Source organism: Mauremys mutica, chromosome 8 (assembly GCF_020497125.1).
Source record: "Mauremys mutica isolate MM-2020 ecotype Southern chromosome 8, ASM2049712v1, whole genome shotgun sequence".
Classification (NCBI taxonomy): Eukaryota; Metazoa; Chordata; order Testudines; family Geoemydidae; genus Mauremys; species Mauremys mutica.
Genome location: NC_059079.1, coordinates 3,563,409 through 3,581,639, shown reverse-complemented (window position 1 = coordinate 3,581,639; position 18,231 = coordinate 3,563,409). Strand labels below are relative to the sequence as shown.

General features: G+C 44.3%; 1 protein-coding gene across 1 annotated transcript in view; it reads left to right on the top strand.

The window, feature by feature from the left end:
- The first annotated feature begins 4,665 nt into the window (after window positions 1–4,665).
- Window positions 4,666–18,231, top strand: part of ZSWIM5 (zinc finger SWIM-type containing 5) — a 157,292-nt gene continuing 143,726 nt past the window's right edge. Inside the window, exon 1 of the mRNA XM_045025999.1 lies at window positions 4,666–4,717. Within this exon, the coding sequence (XP_044881934.1) occupies window positions 4,681–4,717 (37 nt within the window). The 5' untranslated portion in view covers window positions 4,666–4,680. The remainder of the gene's footprint in view (window positions 4,718–18,231) is intronic.

The window sequence follows — 18,231 nt, the reverse complement described above, 5'->3', positions numbered from 1 at the left end:
AGACCCCTATAAGGGGAAGAGAGTAGTTCAGTCTCCGATCCAATTCACTCGACTTCTCTGCTGAAACTGTCCAGAAAGGGGCTCGGTAAACGGAGGTACATATGTGGGGGAAAAAATCCTGTGCAAATGTCTGTGACGTTACAAATTCAGCATTCTGATCAAACTGGGAAGCCCTCATTAGTTACCAAAGTTACCGGTGCTTCTACAGCAAACAAGTGTGGTGGGCAAAGTGAGACCATCCACTTGGCTTGCAGCTGAGGTAAAGTTTGTAGATATACCGGTACTTTGTTCCCTAGTGCAAAAATCCCTTGTGGAAGCTGAACTGCGCAGCAGAATGAAAATGACCCAGGGCTGGAGGGAGTGAACTGTAGTTTAGCTAAGTCTAGGACCTGGCATAATGGATCAGACCAAAGGAATATCTCATCCAGTTTCCTGTCCCTGACAGTGGCCAGCACCAGATGCAAGTGCAGGAACTCAGTAATGAACAATTGTTGAATAGTTTGGCCACAGGGGAAGTTTCTTCTAGACCCTCCTAATTTAGCATTTGGCTTATGCCCCGAAGCATGAGGGTTTTTAATCCCTTACAAAAAATTTCATCATATCCATCATAACTGCAGATGTTCTCATTATTCACCTAAAATGTCCAATCCTTTTAAAAATTCTGCTAAGGCTTGGCCTCAGTGGCATCTTGTGGCAGAGAGTTCCACATGGTAAGTGCATCATGGAAAACATCATTTTCTGTAATCTCTTCTCAGTTTGCTGCCTTGAAATTTACTCTTCTCTAAATATTGGAAGGGATGAACTTGAGTGCCTGACTAAGGGTGAATGTGGTAGCTGGCTAGAAGTATTTAAAGGGTTAAACCCCTTGGGGGTGGGGAGAGAGCGAGAGACAGGAATCATTTAAGTTGGTGCAAGGATTAAATGAAGAAATTTAAAATATAATTGAGTGCTGGGAGATCTGGTAGGTTATTGAGCAGTCTTCCAAGTCTCAGGAAGGGGGACGTGGGGAAAGTGCTGAGGGCATGTTCCATCTGAAGGCAGCTGAGGCAGAGTCTGAGCCCAGGTGGGGAGGCAGGAGCTGAGGGGTCGATGCCTGGGGTCGGGGAGCAATAAGGCTCCACAGTACTTTATGCTGGGGCCACATATAGGTCCCTAAACCTGCGGCCTGATTCAGGGTTTTAGGCAGCCACACGTGCAAACTTTGGTCCTTACAAGCTGGGCCAAGGCCTCAGAGCGGCTCCAGTGGATGTCCAGCAACATACTCATTCCCTGTCGTGCCTTCACCTGCGTCCATTCACCAGCCTCCTCCCGGGGGCACAGCCGACTCTGCTAGCAGGGCAGGGGGTTGCAAAGGCAGCCTAGATGTTTCGGCTGGGAGCTGAAGCTAGCCAAATGGAGACGAGAAATGGGAGGGTAAATAATCTCGGGAACAACTGCCCCAGGAGTGCGATGGATACGCCACCACTTGAAATCAATGGGGCCATGCAGGGAAGTAAACGTTAACCGTGTGTGTGTGTGTGTGTTTGTGGGATCAGGGCTCATGTGCAGATCTGTGCCCAGAGGCTGTGGCAACGGGGACGTAATAAACACAACCGAATGGTAATGAACTAACAGACTATTGGTAAAGTTAGGTGAGCAGGGGACACCTGCAAACTATGAGGCAAATCAGCCGGGGGGTGAGGGGTGGGATGGATTTATTGTGGGGGCTGAGGAGGGTTCCGCTCTGGAGGGAGTGGGGAGACACCCCTTTCCTTTTGAGGCTATTTTGCTGGACTATCCTGTGGCGCTGTCTCTTTGGGGTAAGTTTGTTGCTCTGCACATAGAAGAGATGGATACGTCCCAGGGATTTAATAGCGATTTAATTTCCCACAGTACCACCCTTTACTACATTAGCCCCCATGAGCTGCTAGTGGGGGGCCTTATGGCCCACTCCCAGCCACAGGTCTCCCCCTGCCTCCCCCCTGCCCCCCTCAGGATCTCCGCCTGCCTCCTCTCCTGTTTTCGGTCCCCCTTCCCCACCCCCTTTCTTACCACTCCCCTGCCCCCCTTCTGCTCCCCCCAGGGTCTCTCTCTATGGGTCTGTCTCTCCCTGCATCCTCTCTCCTTTCAGGCCCCTTCCCCACCCTCCCCTGATCCCCTGGGTCTCACCTGCCCCCCCCCAGGGTCTTCCCCTGCCTCTCTCCCCCTTGGGGTCCCCTTTCCCCACCGCCCCTCTGGCCCCCCAGGAATCGGATCTCCCCCACCCCGGTCTCCTCACTCCCCTGCCCCCCCGGGTCTCGCTGCCCCCCTGCGGGTCCCCACCGCCGCCCCGCGGAACCGGGTCTCCCCACTCCCCTCAGGATCGCCGCGCCCGCCCCCGGGGGTCCCCCGCCGCCCGGCCCGGCCCGGCCCGCCCCCAGTCTCCTCCCCCGGCCCGCTCCCGCCCGCCTCTCCTCCCTCTGCCGGCTCAGTCGGTCGCAGCCATGGCGGAGGGAGGAGAGGGCGACGGGCTGCTCCGGCCGCCGCTCCCCGCCGGGGCCCCGGGGCCCAAGCGCCTGTGCTCGCGGGCCGGGCCGGCGGCGGGGGTCGGGGCGGCGCCGCCCCGCCTGGGGGGCCCGGGGGGCGGCGGCGGCGGCGGGCCGGGGGGCGGCGGGGCGCTGGCCGGCGGGGGCCCGGCCCTGGCGGGGCCGCGGGGCGGCGGGGGCCCGGGGGCGGCGGCGCTGCTGCAGCCCGAGTCGCTGCTGGACGCGGCGGCCAAGCGGGTGGCGGCCAGCTGGGCCTTCGAGCGGGTGGAGGGCCGGTTCCAGCGCATCCCGGAGCCCGTGCAGCGCCGCATCGTCTACTGGAGCTTCCCCCGCAGCGAGCGCCAGATCTGCATGTACTCCAGCTTCCAGCCCGGCCCGCCGGGCGCCGCGCCCGGCCCCGACGAGAGCCCCGCGCCCGCCGCCAGCAGCGCCGCCCCGCCCGCCGACGGGCTGCCCTTCCGCCGCGGCGCCCGCCTGCTCGACACCGGCGCCGTGGACAACGTGCTGCAAGTGGGTGAGTGCCCGGCCCGGCCCGGCCGCCCCCTGCGGAGCCGGTCCCCGGCCCCGTCCTTCCCCCGCAGCTTTCCTTCCCCTCCTCCTCCTCCCCTCTCCCTGCTTCCCCTTTCCACCCCCAGCTTTCCTGTCCTTCTCCCCCTTCCCTTCCCACCCCCTTCTCCCCATCCTCCTCCCCGCTTCCTATTCCCTTCCCCTCCCCTCTCCCTGCTTCCCCTTTCCACCTCCAGCTCTGCTGTCCTCCTGCCCTTCTCTCCCCCTTCCCTCCCCCCCGTCCCCTTCTCCTCCCCTCTCCCTGCTTCCCCTTTCCAGCTCTCCTGCCCTTCTCTCCCTTCCCTTCCCTCCCCCCGTCCCCTTCTCCTCCCCTCTCCCTGCTTCCCCTTTCCACCCCCTGCCTGCTCTCCTGTCCTTCTCTCCCTTCCCTTCCCCTTGCCACCACCTGCCTGCCCTCCCCCCGTCCTCCTCCCCTTCTTCCCCTTCCCCGCTCCTCCCCACTCCCTGCTTCCCCTTTCCACCTCCAGCGTTCCTTCCCCCTCTTTTCTCCCTCCCCTTCCTCTCCCCTCCCTGCTTCCCCTTTCCATCTCTCCTTCCCCCTCCTCCTCCCCCTTCCCTTCTCCTCCTCCCCCCCATCATCCTCCGCTCCCCCATTCCTTCCCCTTCCCTCCTCTCCCTGCTTCCCCTTTCCACCCCTTCTTTACTGCGGTCCTCCTCCCCTTCCCCCCAACCCTCCTCTGCCTCCCCTTCCCCCCATTCCTCCTTCTCTTTCCCTCACCAGCATTCCTGTCCCCCTGGCTCCTCCATTCCTCGCCTTTCCTTCTCCCCTAGCCTGGTAGCCCCATCTCCTTCCCCCTTCCTTTCCCTTCTCTGTTCTCTCTCCCAGCCCCCTCTCCTCTCCTTTCCCCCATCCCTCCCAGCTCCCCGGTGCACCTTCCTCTCGTCCCCCTGCCTCCCCCATGTCCCCAGCCCTCCCCTCCTTCCCCTCTCCCTGCATTCCCCTCTTCCCTGAGCCTTCCCTCTGGCATCTCTTCATTCCCCTCTTCTCCCCTCCTCCCCTCCTCCCCCTTCCTTTCCCTTTCCCGCAATCCTCTCTTCATTCCCCCTTCTTCCCCGTCCCTCTCCCCTTATTCCCTTCCCCCTTCCCTCTCTTCACTCCCTTCTTCCTTCCCTCTCTTCCCCTCCACTCTCCCCATATTCCTCTCTTCATTCCCCTTTCCTCTCCCTCTCCCCTCCCTGTGACCGGTGACCCCATTATTGCTATAGGGGGTCTGGCTCCCCCAAAGTTTTTTTTTTTGCAAATATTTCAGCCTTTTGTCTGGCAGATTTCTTGTTTGACAGTAAAATATCCCCCCCCCCTCTTCCCTGTAGGCAATAATCACATTGGATCCTTCCCAGCCTGATTTTGAAATAGGGAGGGCGAATTACATTCCCATTTCCCCTTGCATATGACTTGGGAATGGGATGTGTGTGCTTGTCAAAGACTGGGCAGCCCAGACTGCAGCTGTCTGAATCTGGATTCAATCGATTCCTTTGAAAATTAGAAAACAGAGTGACTCCCAAACCAAATGCCTTTTCCAGGCAGCACCTCCCTTGAAATGTATCCCCTCTCCCCCCACCTCAGTGCTAGCTGTGCATCCAGGGGCTGGAGTGACAATAATAACTGCAGATGAAAAATGTGAAACCTACACACAGCCCTTATGAAGGTGGGGTACTTCTGTTTGTACCAAAACCTGATCATGGGTTTGTAAATACCCTGTGTTTCACTAAATACTCTTCATCATTTTGCCTTTGTTTTGCGTGTGTGCCCTTTTCACTTTTTCTTGAAAAATGAGAGAAGATTTTCTCCCCCTCTTCCCCCTTCCAAGTCTCGTTAATCTCATTAAATCCATAAATACAGCGAATCGGATTCATTCCATGGGTTGGGAGGCAGAAAATAAAATGAATTGTTTGGTGCAGACAAGTTGGGTGGACAATTAGGAGTGTACAGAGTATTGTGTGTAGGGTGTGTGTGAGATTTGGAGGGTGTATAGAAGAGAATTTTTTACAATCAGTGACAAATGGAACATGGAAATAGTGCCATTGTTTTTTATTCTGTTACTAGAAGGTTTTTTTAATTAAGGGGTTTGGGAGGAGACTTGTAGTGAATTGAAAATGTATTTGCCCCATCAGAAATCTGCTTGTACACGTGTATGTACTTAAAGAGAAGCAAATTGTAGTGTTTTATATTAAATAATTTGCTTCTGGTTATTATTGAAAGTGATTGGAATGAGCGTTCCCATTAAAACAATCTTGTGCTACAGTTTGGTTTGCTAATGTAAATTCGTCTGGAATGGAGAGAAAGTTTGGGTTTTTAGGAGTGATTAGTCGTGCAGAGTTTATTTTTGTGTATTGTGTTTTCTGAATGGAAAGCAGGATGTATAAATGATTACTTTGTGGAACAGTATACATTCAAAAGAGCTTTATCAAAACATTTTCCTGTTCTTACATAGAAAATTTTTACTTTACCTTCTAAGCTATTTAGTTAAAAAAAATAACAAAAGACAATGTTTTTTAAGATGATGCTTTTTTTTGTCAATACATGTTTTCTGCAGGCTGCTTTGAGATGACTAGCTTGCTTAAAATAATTTGAAACTGCAAGGCAGACATGTTTTATAGGGAAGGAAGTGGTTCAGAAGGATCTTAAAATTAGAAAAATTATTTAGTATGGGAAATGTTTTATTAAGCTGCCAATTAAACCATGGATCAAATCAACAGCAGATGTGGGAATAGATTACTTATGTATATGGCATATGAGGGTTTGAAAATCAGGACTGACTTTGTATGGTTTTTTTTTTTTAGGATGAGTTTTCACTAATACGAGTTTGGAAGTAGGTATGGGGAGTTAATGTAAATTATGTAAATTATTACTGTGAACTTTGGGGTGGGTATGTGGGAGACAAAACAGCATGATTCCGAAGTGATGGCACTGAAAAAGCGATTTGAATTTTGCAAGCCAAAGTTCCCAGTCCTCATTAGATTTCCGCAAATCTGTTGTACCAGTGATTGAAGCCTATAAGAAGATAGGGATGCTTCTGTCTCTACCATTTCATATCCCTTGATGAGCTGAGATTAGAAATCCCAACCACTAGCTTCTGAATCCTAAACTTTTAGGTCTGAGTCTTTGTTTTGGAAATATTTGCTGCATAATTGGGCATGGTTCTTTTTTTTTTTTTTTTTAAAGAATATTACTGAAGGGTGGGAACAAGAAGGGTGTTTTGTTTTTGTAGGAGCACGTACCATGTACATAGAGGGTAACTTCTCTTCAAATGGAAATGAGGAGATGGTGCAGAATTTAACAATTTCACTGCTTTTTTGTTTTGTCTAAAAGTTTGCCAATTCTAGATAAAATTATAACAGGCTTGCACTGTGATGGGATGAAAGACTGCTAGTTTAGAAGGGCTGGAATAGTTCCACCATAACAATCCTTCACAGAGCTGAGCCAAAAGAAGATTTAAATAAAACAAAATGCTTTGAAAGGCTGTGTGTTTGTCCTACAGATGGTAGGCATAGCAAAAAAACAAAACAAAATGTTTTCTGCTAACTTTCCACGTCAATTCTGATAATGCTACTTAAAGTTGTGGTAACCCGACCAACAAAGATGTAATGGCTTGTGAGTCCCAGTAGGTTTTACATTAAGATAGGAATTATAATGCCGGCTTGTATGGGAACCATTATATTTAAAAGAACTTTGTTTTCTTGATTCTTACCAGTATTAAAAGAGAATTATTGTTTGCCTCAAATGATCTTTCATGGACAGCTATAAATTACATTGTTGTTAATAAAAAACACATTTCCATGGTTGAATTTTAGACCTGCCTACTCAAACCTGCAAAAATAGTATGAATGTGCAGTTCCATCTTTTTGTGATTGAAACGAGTTTTTGAAATTATAAAAATACAAACTAAATAAACTTTCCCATTTGAAATTTGCAGGCGATGTAAAGTGGAGAAAATTGTAATAATTTGGACAAATGGTTTTGGTCTGCAACCCTTTTGTGCCTGCAGATCTGTCAGGTTTGAGTGATGTGTATGCCACATTATGAATTAATAATTCCTTCATGCTTAGTGAAACTTAAACGAGGCTTAAACCATGATCTCACTGGAGTCATTAAATTGATTTTCTTTTGTAAAGAAAGATCTTGGAAGTTGAACACAAGCATCTTTGTCTTTCTAAAAACTGCTGAATTATTATGTGCACAGATCCCGTCTTTGTGTTTGTGTGTGTTGTTGTTTTTTTAGACAAATGACAAAAGCACGCAGGAAAGGAATGCAGAAATGCAGGGCTTAGTATAAAGCACTGCATGCTGGGACATCTAAAAGATACAAAACCTTTAACGGTGGAAGTTAATTTTTAACAAGTGCATTCACATAAATATTTATGAATAAAAGTTTTACACCTTGCTCGTTTAGGTTCATGGAGAGAAAAGACCTTCAGTAGATTTTGATAGCAGACTATTTATCCATTATAACAAATTCATGTTCCTAGTCTGCATTTCCTAATTTAGTATAATATAGTTTGTCCTTGAGTTGTCATGTTTAGTTATGAGTATGCAAGTATCTGTGGCAATTTTAGGTGAGAGTCTATTTTTTTTATTGCTTTTATGATTACAGCAAGGAAAGGTACATTTTATATTGTAACCATAAACACCAAGCTTTGTGGTGTTCTGTGCATAACATAACACATGAAAACCGGGATGGCAGTGCATTATGTATACTGCATATTTCTTCTGCAGACTAGGAGCTCTTGGAGATAAGCCTGTGTACAGTAGGGTAGTGGTATGCAGTCCAACCATTGGTACATAAGCAGAATTTACTTTTGCTGTTAGTGACAATGAAGCATGGTTTAAAAGTGCATTGAATTTGTAAACATAAAGAGTGAGCAAGTGTCTATAATTTTGAATGCCCATCTGGTGTTACAGAGTTCAGGAACTTGTAACTTTCAGCAGGTGATGTACCATTCTATTCTATATGCATAGACCAGTCATAGAAAGACTTTGGGAATTTTTACCTTTACAGTTATGAACTCCAGAGTTAAGAATTGACCAGTCAACCACACACTGCTCATTTGGAACTGGGAGGATGCAATCAGGCAGCAGCAGAGGCCAAAAAAAAGAAAAAAGGCAAATATAGAACAGTGCTGTGTTAAATGTAAACTGCTTTTAAAAAAAAAAGGGAGGGGGCAGTTAAAAAAAAAGATTTGACAACATAAGGAAACTGTTTCTGGGCTTATTTCATTAAATTAAGATGGTTAAAAGCATTTTTCTTCTGCATAGCAAAGTTTCAAAGCTGTATGAAGTCAATATTCAGTTGTGAACTTTTGAAAGAACCACCAGAACCTTTTGTTCAGAGTTATGAACCTTTCAGAGTTACGAACAACCTCCATTCCTGAGGTGTCCGTAACTCTGAGGTTCTGCTGTACTTGAACAAACTTGTATGGTCAGCCTGTGGCCAGGCTTGTTCTACAGTAGCAGCTTATGTTGGTCTAATTACATTGCTCTGGAAGAAACCACTTCAATAATTTTTAATTAAAACTTTTTTTTTGGCATCAGATGTTTGTTTTAATTGAAGCGTGAGGATTTTGATAACAATTGAAAAGCCTTTTTGGAGCTTAAAACAATCGTAAAATACCTCATTTGTAACTTTACTGAAACCAGTTTTTAGAATTTCTTCCAGATTCAAAATGAAGATAAGCATTTGGATTCTGCTCCACTTAACGTCTGAGTTAAGCCTAACATTTATGTACAATAATTTTTCTTTTTAAAATGTAAACTTCACAGATGTACTGCTGTTCAAAGGTCTAAATATTCTGCGTGGAGTCCTTTTTACTGTGTTCACTTTATGCCTAAATATGATCAAGTATTTGTTTTAAGCATCAGTCATTCTCCTCCTGAAAGCAGGTTTGGGATTGGCAATTGGCTGGGTCTGATAGAAAGCAGAATGAAAAGCATTTCTTAAAAGAGATTACTTCACTCACCTCCTCTCCCTAATATCCTGGGACTAACATGGTCACAACAACACTGCAAATAGAGTTTCTTAAGGAATGTTCACAGCTCAAAATCTTATGTAGTGTATTAGAATGACACTGATTAAAAGAGATTAGTTTTTTTTCTTCTGGGGAATCTTTATTTTTAGATATAATAGTTGTTTCACAAAGAGCTCCTTACTTATTAAACAGAATTTTTTATTTTTACAGTTGGATTAGTTTATCCTAACCATGTTATATTAGAGTAACCCTTGTGGTCCACTTTTATGTGGTATGAGGCAAGTGGGGGCTGCCATGATGGAAGCCGTTACACATTTTTAATACATACCCTCCTCTTTCCATGTCTAATAATTAGTTCTGAACATTTAAAATGAAATAATCAAGGTACATTAAACTTTGCACTGCCCTGTAATAAAGAGAACAGATTAGATATTTCTCCAGCCTGTTTTTGAGTATTTATATAGCTTTGTATCTGTGATGATAAAAACAGGGGGAGCATGATTGTTGATAGGAGAAAGAAGACAAGTTCAACTTTGAAACCTGGAATTTTACTTATATTTCTTGAGCAGCTTTATTGGCTTTTGAGTCCTTTTCAGATAGATGAACAGATTTTCAGAAGGAGGGTGAGCTTTTTGGCTTAGAGTCAATTACTGCTGGAAGGGTGGTAGTAGTAGGAAGACATTAGGAAGACTTGGAAAATAATGCACAATAACTTAAATATTTGGCCTTAGCTTTATAATCTGAGTGGTGCCTCTTCAGAGAGAACTGAATTACGTAGAACAGGGTCTAGTTCTGTAATCTAAATAATGTGATTTCTGGTTTGAGTAGCCAATAAGGTTTTGTATTTTAACTTGGATAATGTATTTTTTTAATGCTTAGAACAGATGAGACATGAGCATTTTCCATTTGCAAAGTTCATTTTGTTTACAACAGGTCTTTGTTTTGGTCACATAAGAGATCATTTAGGAAATATTTAACTAATCTAAAATGCCAGTAAAAGAAGGCATAGGGCCCTGTTTGGTGTGAATTCTAGAGCTTTGTACGAGGCAATGTATTGCTGAGAGCAATCTTACAGTTGTCACCTTTAACCCAAGTTAGAATTTAATGACAACGTTAAAAAATACGGTTAAATCTATTGTAATATTTTAACATTGTACTTTTAATTAGGCAACTTTGTGCTCTGAATTAGTCCTTCATATGTATGCGATTCTCACTTTCTCTGGAGACTCTAGTGGAGATGTTTTATGTATTGGAGTAAAAGGTATATTGGTTTCATATGTATTTAAAATAAAACCAATAAGGCTAAGTCTGTAATTTTGGAGACAAATGTGAGGATAGGAGAAAGACAGCAGGTTTGTTGAGCTTGTTTAATTTAATGTATTTCTTGTTGTGTTTTACAGATTAAATTCTTTCCCCATCCCACTAGTAGAAAGCCTGACACACTGGGGCCTTAATTATATTCTCACGTTAGTTAGCAGCGAGAAAGAAAATGAATCGCATAGTTAATATGTTGTGTTATGCTTAATTTTAGGGATTTTGCTTCTAGGTGTCATTTACAGCTCTATGTTTAGCTGGAATGCAATCTTCCCCTCACCTGCCCACTTCATGTTAGATTAGAATATCTGATATTGTGAGGGAGATGGATAGTGGTTTAAGAAGGAACAGAACTTCATGTGTTTGTTTTTTTTTACTAGCCTTGTCTCAAGGTAGCCATGATTAGAAATTATAATCAAGAGACTGAGATTTTGCTGTAGTGCAGCAATGAGCATGTTACTAAATACTGAAGCACTGGACTGAAGGGTGGTTTTCATCTGGAAACCTATATGAAGTTGCTGATCTTTTTCCTATGGGGTTAGGGCTCAGATTTCTGTGCATCTGACTCCTCTCTGAGTAATGGAAAGAAGTCATGGTATTCTGAACTTACCTAAGAGTTTCTGTAGAATATATTTTTCTCTCGTTGGCTTCATATGATGCTTGATCCTTCACCACTGAATGTAATGGAATTTTTTCCATTGACTTGAATTGGAGCAGGGTCAAGCCTGTGTTTCCCTGGTATTCAAAGTGAAGCCTCACTGTTTCCTCAGTAGTGACAGGGCTTGAAAAATGTACCTGACGCCTACTAGCCACAATACTGAGTCTGATAAGGAAGATTCTCTTGTTAGGTTTAGGGGGAACCAGTGAGATCTGTTGAGAAGGTGCTGGGATTCCTACCAGGATGTGGTCTGTGGACCATGCTTTGGGGGCTTACCTTGTGTAATTCTCTAGGGACTAGATCCTAAATTTGAAGCTGGGTGTGCTTCTGCTTCTGTACCCTACCCCCAAACTACTTTAATGAACACATCCTCTCTTGCCCCTATTCTGAGTCCCCCTGGTCTGTGTGGTGGAAGTGTATAGTAGTCCTTGATGCCATACGGATATGTCACTGCTCTGTTCTCCTCCCAGCTACCTAATTGTTGCAATGGAGAGAGGAAACCTGCATATGTCCTGCCCCACTCCGTTCCTTTTTTCTTTTTTTCTTTTTTTTTTCTTTTCAGGGTAACTAACATCTGCCTCTGCTGTTTCCTAGCTTTCTCAAACATCAGCCTCGTCAGGTTTACAGCTTGTCTTCACAGCCCTAAGGGTTAGAAATATAGGCCCTGATCCTGTGGCTTGTTGCATACACATACTACATTTCAGGAATGGGGCCATACTCTCCTTTTTTAAAAAAACAAAACAACCGTGTAGATTCTGCAGAATTGATGGCTTAGCGCTTCCCCCGCACTACATCCACCAGAGGCGAAAAGTAAAGAGGATTTTTTTTCCTCAAGCCCCGATAATGCTTCACGAGCAAGCTTTTTATTTTTCATCATTTTTTTTAAATCTGAAAGTTTAAATATAAATCCCATATAAATGACATTCTACTGCGCACATGATTTATTAACTATTGAGGGTTTACCTGAGGGAGGTCAGATTTGGCCCCCCTACGATTTACTAATGCTTCATTTTAAGGTTACTCATTTTTGTCTTAACTTGTAAGCTTAGGAGTTAAAACAGGATTTGGTTGGCGCTTATTAAAGTGGTTGAGTTAATTTGCTGCTTTCACAAAATCTTGAGCTATTACTTGTAGTTTTCAAAGACTTTCTTGTAACTTCTACAGCCCATGTGCATATTACATTTTTTTTGCTTTTCTTGAATCGTTATGAAAAGTCGGGATTTAAAAAAGAGCACTTGAAAATGCTAAATACTGGATTTGTTAACAGAGTAAGTTCTTAATGCTGGGATACCAGTCCACCTTTAGATGATACCTCCTCTCCTTGATTTGAATGGGAAATATTCCCTTAAGCAGTCAAGATTCAAAGACTTCTGAACCTTCACTAGTACATGATTACTCAGCTAATCACTGTTCAGAACAACACAACTTCAGTCTCTTGTTGACATACCATATCTCCAGTTGCATTGCTCCTTTAACACACATGCTGTGTAATCAGCAGCTCAGTTACTCAGTGCAATTAGTTATTCACTGTTTAAGTCCTTACTCATTTACTCATGCTCAGTTATTCATTTTATCTGTGCCTCCAGTGTGTGTCACTGGAAAGCCCAAAAATGAAAGTGGGCCGCTCTTAAATGCTCATAATGATGTGTGATTTATACAGCTTTTGATTAGAACTTGTACAGTCCCTATTGTGCAGTATGTGCACAATGAACTGCTGGGACAGTTTATTTAAAGCTGAGATGTTGATGATTAGTGAGAGTATCCATCCTTATTTGCATTTCTAAGGTGACAATCACTCTAGTAGCCCTGTGCCATTGTGTGATTTTAACAATACAAGTCCCCCGATAAAGATGAGCCCTTGCATCAAATGGAATTGCATCATACAGAACAATAGATTCTTTAAATAAAACTCGCTTTAACAAATTACAGCTGTTTAAATACAGGAGGTACAAAAAGTATTTGTACGTTAAGAAAAACCACATAAGACTTCTTCATCTACTGTTTTTTTCCCCCCCTTTGGCAAAGCCAATTTTATTTATTTCACTAACAATTAATTGATCCTAGAGGATCTGAAATCTCTCTGAGGAAAGACTGGAACTATCTTACAAATGCTTTTTTGTTGTTGTCTTTTTCATCCGTTTTTTCAAAAGGGTGGCTGTTATTGTTTCTAATATGCTAAAATCTGTTTGCTAGCATTTCCCTTGCATTCTCAGTGTAAACTAGAAATCAAAGCTAAATAAATAGCATGGATTTGTACCTCTGCTACAGCTTTTTTTCCTCATTGAAGTCTGAGCAGCTGTCTTAATCCACAAGCAGCCGATGACATCCACAGATCAGTTTTCTGCCCCAGTGTGTTGAATGGGGGGAACCGGGGATAGGCACTGTGAGTGTGGGGTGGCTGGGGAGAGGAATAATGTACTCATTTGCTTTATTACGCCTAGATTCTTGCTTGATTAAATAGGTAAGCAATAGAACCAGGAGTCACCGTGTATGAACTAACTGGCACCTTGTACACTTCTGTTCAAATCTTAATTTCTCTCTAAATGTTTTACAAGAGATGTCCTTTGTCATTGGGTGGAAAGCTGTTCTGCCCATGGGATTCTCAGTTGTATGTTTTTCAGAGTGGCTGCTCCAGGCTTCATGCACGTGGGACACTGCAGAGGTCCAACCCTTTTATTTTACTTAGCCTTGTTGAAATATGTATAGCTCTCCCAACAGTGCACATTGAAATGGCTTGTTCAACATTTCCTGGGTATTTTTTCAGTGTAACTGGGTAACATCCAGATGCGAAGCAACGGGGGGAAAAATCCCCACGTTTTACCGTTGTCGTACTATTAAATTTACGTGCTATTGCTTTGGCTATTGTGGGTTCAATAACATAAAACGATATCTGACCCTTTTCATACAAATAATAGGTTAAACCATTTTTAAAGGCAGTGTTGCAGTCAAAGGAGCTGTTTCACGTGGTTGATAGGCTGTGAAACTGTTCAATGGACTTTGGTTTCAGAGACAATATCCGTTCAAATTAATCTTTGTCAGATACATGCCACCCCAGACAATTCAAATTCCATTCACTTTGCTGATCTCGTAACAAAAAAGCACCTTACACTGGTTCTTTTATCATAAAATTAACCTTTGTGTGTGTGTCCTGGTAACTGGGGTGGCATTAAATCTTGTTGAAAAGGCTCTGCTATAGGAGGATTCAGTTTCTATTAACAAGGCAGACTTTTTCTCTGGGCATTTTTTTTTAAAGTGCTGAAGATGGATTAAAAAGAATGCAAACAGATGGACAGATTTGGTTGTTGTTGTTGGCAACCATCTAAGCAGCCATTTTGAGCAATGCTGATTCAGGGGTACAGACAGTCGAGTGATGAGCGTAGTATAAATACCCTAGATAGATTTTTCTCCCCCTAATAACTGAAGCCACAGTTAATTATAAAGGATTGAGATGCTTATTGCTTCTAGAGAAGTATTCTGTTGAGTGCAAGATAACCAAGGAGCTGCTGAATATCTCCTCAACTTTCCTAACTCTCACCACATACGTGGCTGGCTTGACTTTTTCCAGATGTATAACTCAGATGAGTGGAAGGGAAATATCTTGAACTTGATTTGGCATAACAGTTTTATTAAATTGCTTTAATCCCTCCTGTATCATGACAGAGCAGGTACAGTAAAACCTGCCTTAATGTCCACCTTTGAAGAGAGACTACCTGTCATCTGTGACCAGCCACCATATTTTCTTACTCCTTTCAGAGCTGGGGGGCTGGAGAGTAACAGCTGCTGGCTGGGCACCCAACTCGGAAGGCAGCGCCGCTGCCGGCAGCAGTAGAGAAGTAAGTGTGGCACAGTATGGCATTGCCACCCTTACTTCTCCTCTGCTGTTGGCCGCGGGAACACTGCCTTCAGAGCTGGGCGCTCGGCCAGCAGCCGCTGCTCTCCGGCCGACCAGCTCTGAAGGCAGCAAACCTTTGAAGAGAGACCACCTCTTACAAGCCGCCACTTTTGCTAACTCCCATGAGTTGCAAAAGAGTGGTCTCCCCTGGCATGAATTCCGTTTCTCCCACTATTAGATCTGTAGTATACAGGTGGGGCACAGTCTGGTCCTGGACTGAATCATAGGCGCCAACTCAGCACCCACCTGCAGCTCCTCGCCCCCCCTGCTCTAGCTTACCTCCGCCTCCTCGGCGAGCATGCCACTGTGTCCTGCTTCTCCCCCCTCCCTCCCAGGGCTTGTGCCACGAAACAGCTGATTCGCGGGGCGGGGGGGGGATCACGGCATGCTGGGGGAAGAGGCGGGGCCGTGGTGGGGATTTGGGGGAGGGATCCAATAGGGGCAGAGAGGGGGCGGAGTTAGGGCAGGGACTTTGGGGACGGGGTTGGAATGGGGGCGGGGCCAGGGGCAGGGAAAGGGGCGGGCACCCACCAGCGCTGGAGAAAGTTGGCACCTATGGACTGAATGCTCTTTATGAACTGTCTATAGATGTCAGCACAGGCTGACTTTTAGGATCAGAATCAGTGGCCTTACTTTTCAGTAGGAAATGTAGTGCTAGAACAACATACTTAGCTTGGGCAGCGAGACCTTGGCAAGGAACTTTGTTCATCAATCAAAACAAATAATCCTCTCTAGGCTGCAGGGTGTGGGCTATTGTGTTTCGGCTAGGGAGCTTCCCTGACTTGTTTTGGGGTGTTGTGCTGTAGCAAGAACCCCTAGTACTAACGGCCATTTGGTTTCGTTAGGAACATGGTGTTGTAATGCAGTGCTAGAACACTCTATTAATTATCCTTTATAAAGAGGGCTTGGTTTTCAATGTGTAATAGATGGGCTCATCCAGGGAAATAGTAAGCAGTCCATCTCCCTGAAATTCTTGGGAGTGGCGCTCAGTGCCTCTCCACAGCAGGTTCTCCATCTCTGATGCGCAGCAGGGAGAGAGAGCTTGAATGACGGAGTTGATCAAGGATTCATTTTCCATACTCCCTTCTGTCTTCAGATTTGGATCAATGGTTTGGGATTTTCAGAGAGGGAAGTAGCCTTGATTGTGTCTGCCCCGGGATGGTCTTCAGGCCAGTCTTACTAATAGCTAAATGTGATTTTTATATTGGTGCTACCAGTTCTCAGCAGGGGGCTTTAGGCCAGTGCATCTTGTGTTAAATTTCAGCATTTCCTGTGGATTTGGGAAAAAAATATTCCTGCCTATCTTCCAGTGAATCTCTTAATTGCAGATGTTTGATGTGAAATCTCAGCTGTTCTAGAGATGAGTACAATTAAGAATTTAATTTGGGATTTAAAACCAGCAAAAAATATAAATAATATATATATATTTGCATCTAATTATAGAGCGTGGCTGAAAGTTACTGTAAAATAACAGATGTAAGAATTAAAAATAAAAAGGTTAGGTAAGCATTTTATGTTTTCCTCTTATTTTGTTCCCTGAGGTTATTAACTTCTGCGCTCAGAGTAGTGTTCTAGCTTTCATTTTTTTTGTCTGAGAAGTACCTTCCCTTCATTGAGTCTGTCATGAAGTCATCCTATTTAGGTTGACCCATAAATCACTGGCCAACAATATTACATATTTGAAGTTCTGTAATATAGGTAGTCTGGCCTGGAAATTAGAAAATTGTGTCTTAAATTCTTCTTTGAAATTTCATTACATTGAGTTGGAAGGTCATTGGGGTTAGCTGTGATTGTTGAAGACTTGAATCAACAGAGATTGTAGACAGGTGTTTGTGCAACCTGTTCTTAAAAACCTCTGATGATGGGGATTCCACAACCTCCCTTGGAAGCCTGTTCCAGAGCTTAACTATCCTTATAGTAAGTACGTTTTTCTTAATATCCAACCTAAATCTTCTTTGCTGCAATTAAGTCCCTTACTTCTTGTCCTGCCTTCAGTGGGAATGGAGAACAATTGATCCCCGTCCTCTTCACATCTTTGAAGACTGTTGACAGGACTAAACATGCCCAGTGTTTTTTTTTTTTTTTAACCTTTCGTCGTAGGTCAGGTTTTCTAAACCTTTGATCGTTTTTGTTGCCCTCCTCTGGACTCTCTCCCAACATGTCCACATCTTTCCTGACGTGCGGTGGCCCCAGAACTCGACACGGTATTTCAGCTGAGGGCTCACCAGTGCTGAGTAGAGCCAGGAGAGTTACATACGAGACTCCTCTTAATACACCCTAGAATGACATTGGCCTTTTTCACAACTGCATCACATTGTTGACTTATATTTAATGTATGATCTACTATAACCCCCAGATCCTTTTCAACAGTACAACCATCTAGCCAGTTATTCCCCATTTTGTAGTTGTGCATTTGAATTTTCCTTCCTAAATGTAGTACTTTGCACTTATCTTTATTGAATTTCTTCTTGTTGAATTCAGACCGATTCCCTAATTTATTACGGTCCTTTTGAATTCTACTCTTGACCTCCAAAGTGCTTGCAAACCCCCTCCCCCCTGTGTCATCTGCAGATTTTATAAACATGTTCTCTACTCTTTTAGTCAAGTCATTAATGAAAATATTGAATAGTACCGGACCCAGGACTGATCCTTGCATGAATCCATTAGATATCCCCTCCCAGTCTGACAGCAAACTACAGTGTTGATAACTAGAATAATAGAATCATAGAATATCAGGATTGAAAGGGACCTCAGGAGCTCATCTAATCCAACCCCCTGCTCAAAGCAGGACCAATCCCTAACTAAATCATCCCAGCCAGGGCTTTGTCAAGCCTGACCTTAAAAACCTCTAAGGAAGGAGATTCTACCACCTTCCTAGGTAACCCATTCCAGTGCTTCACCGCCCTCCTAGTGAAAAAGGGTTTTCCTAATATCCAACCTAAACCTCCCCCACTGCAACTTGAGACCGTTATTCCTTGTTCTGTCATCTGCTACCACTGAGAACAGTGGTACACTGAGAACAGTCTAGATCAGGGGTAGGCAACCTATGGCGCATGTGCCGAAGGTGGCACATGAACTGATTTTCAGTGGCACTCACACTGCCCGGGTCCTGGCCACTGGGCCGGGGGGCTCTACATTTTAATTTAATTTTAAATGAAGCTTCTTAAACATTTAAAAAACCTTATTTACTTTACATACAACAATAGTTTAGTTATATGTTATAGACTTATAGAAAGAGACCTTCTAAAAACGTTAAAATGTATTATTGGCACGTGAAACCTTAAATTTGAGTGAATAAATGAAGACTCGGCACACCACTTCTGAAAGGTTGC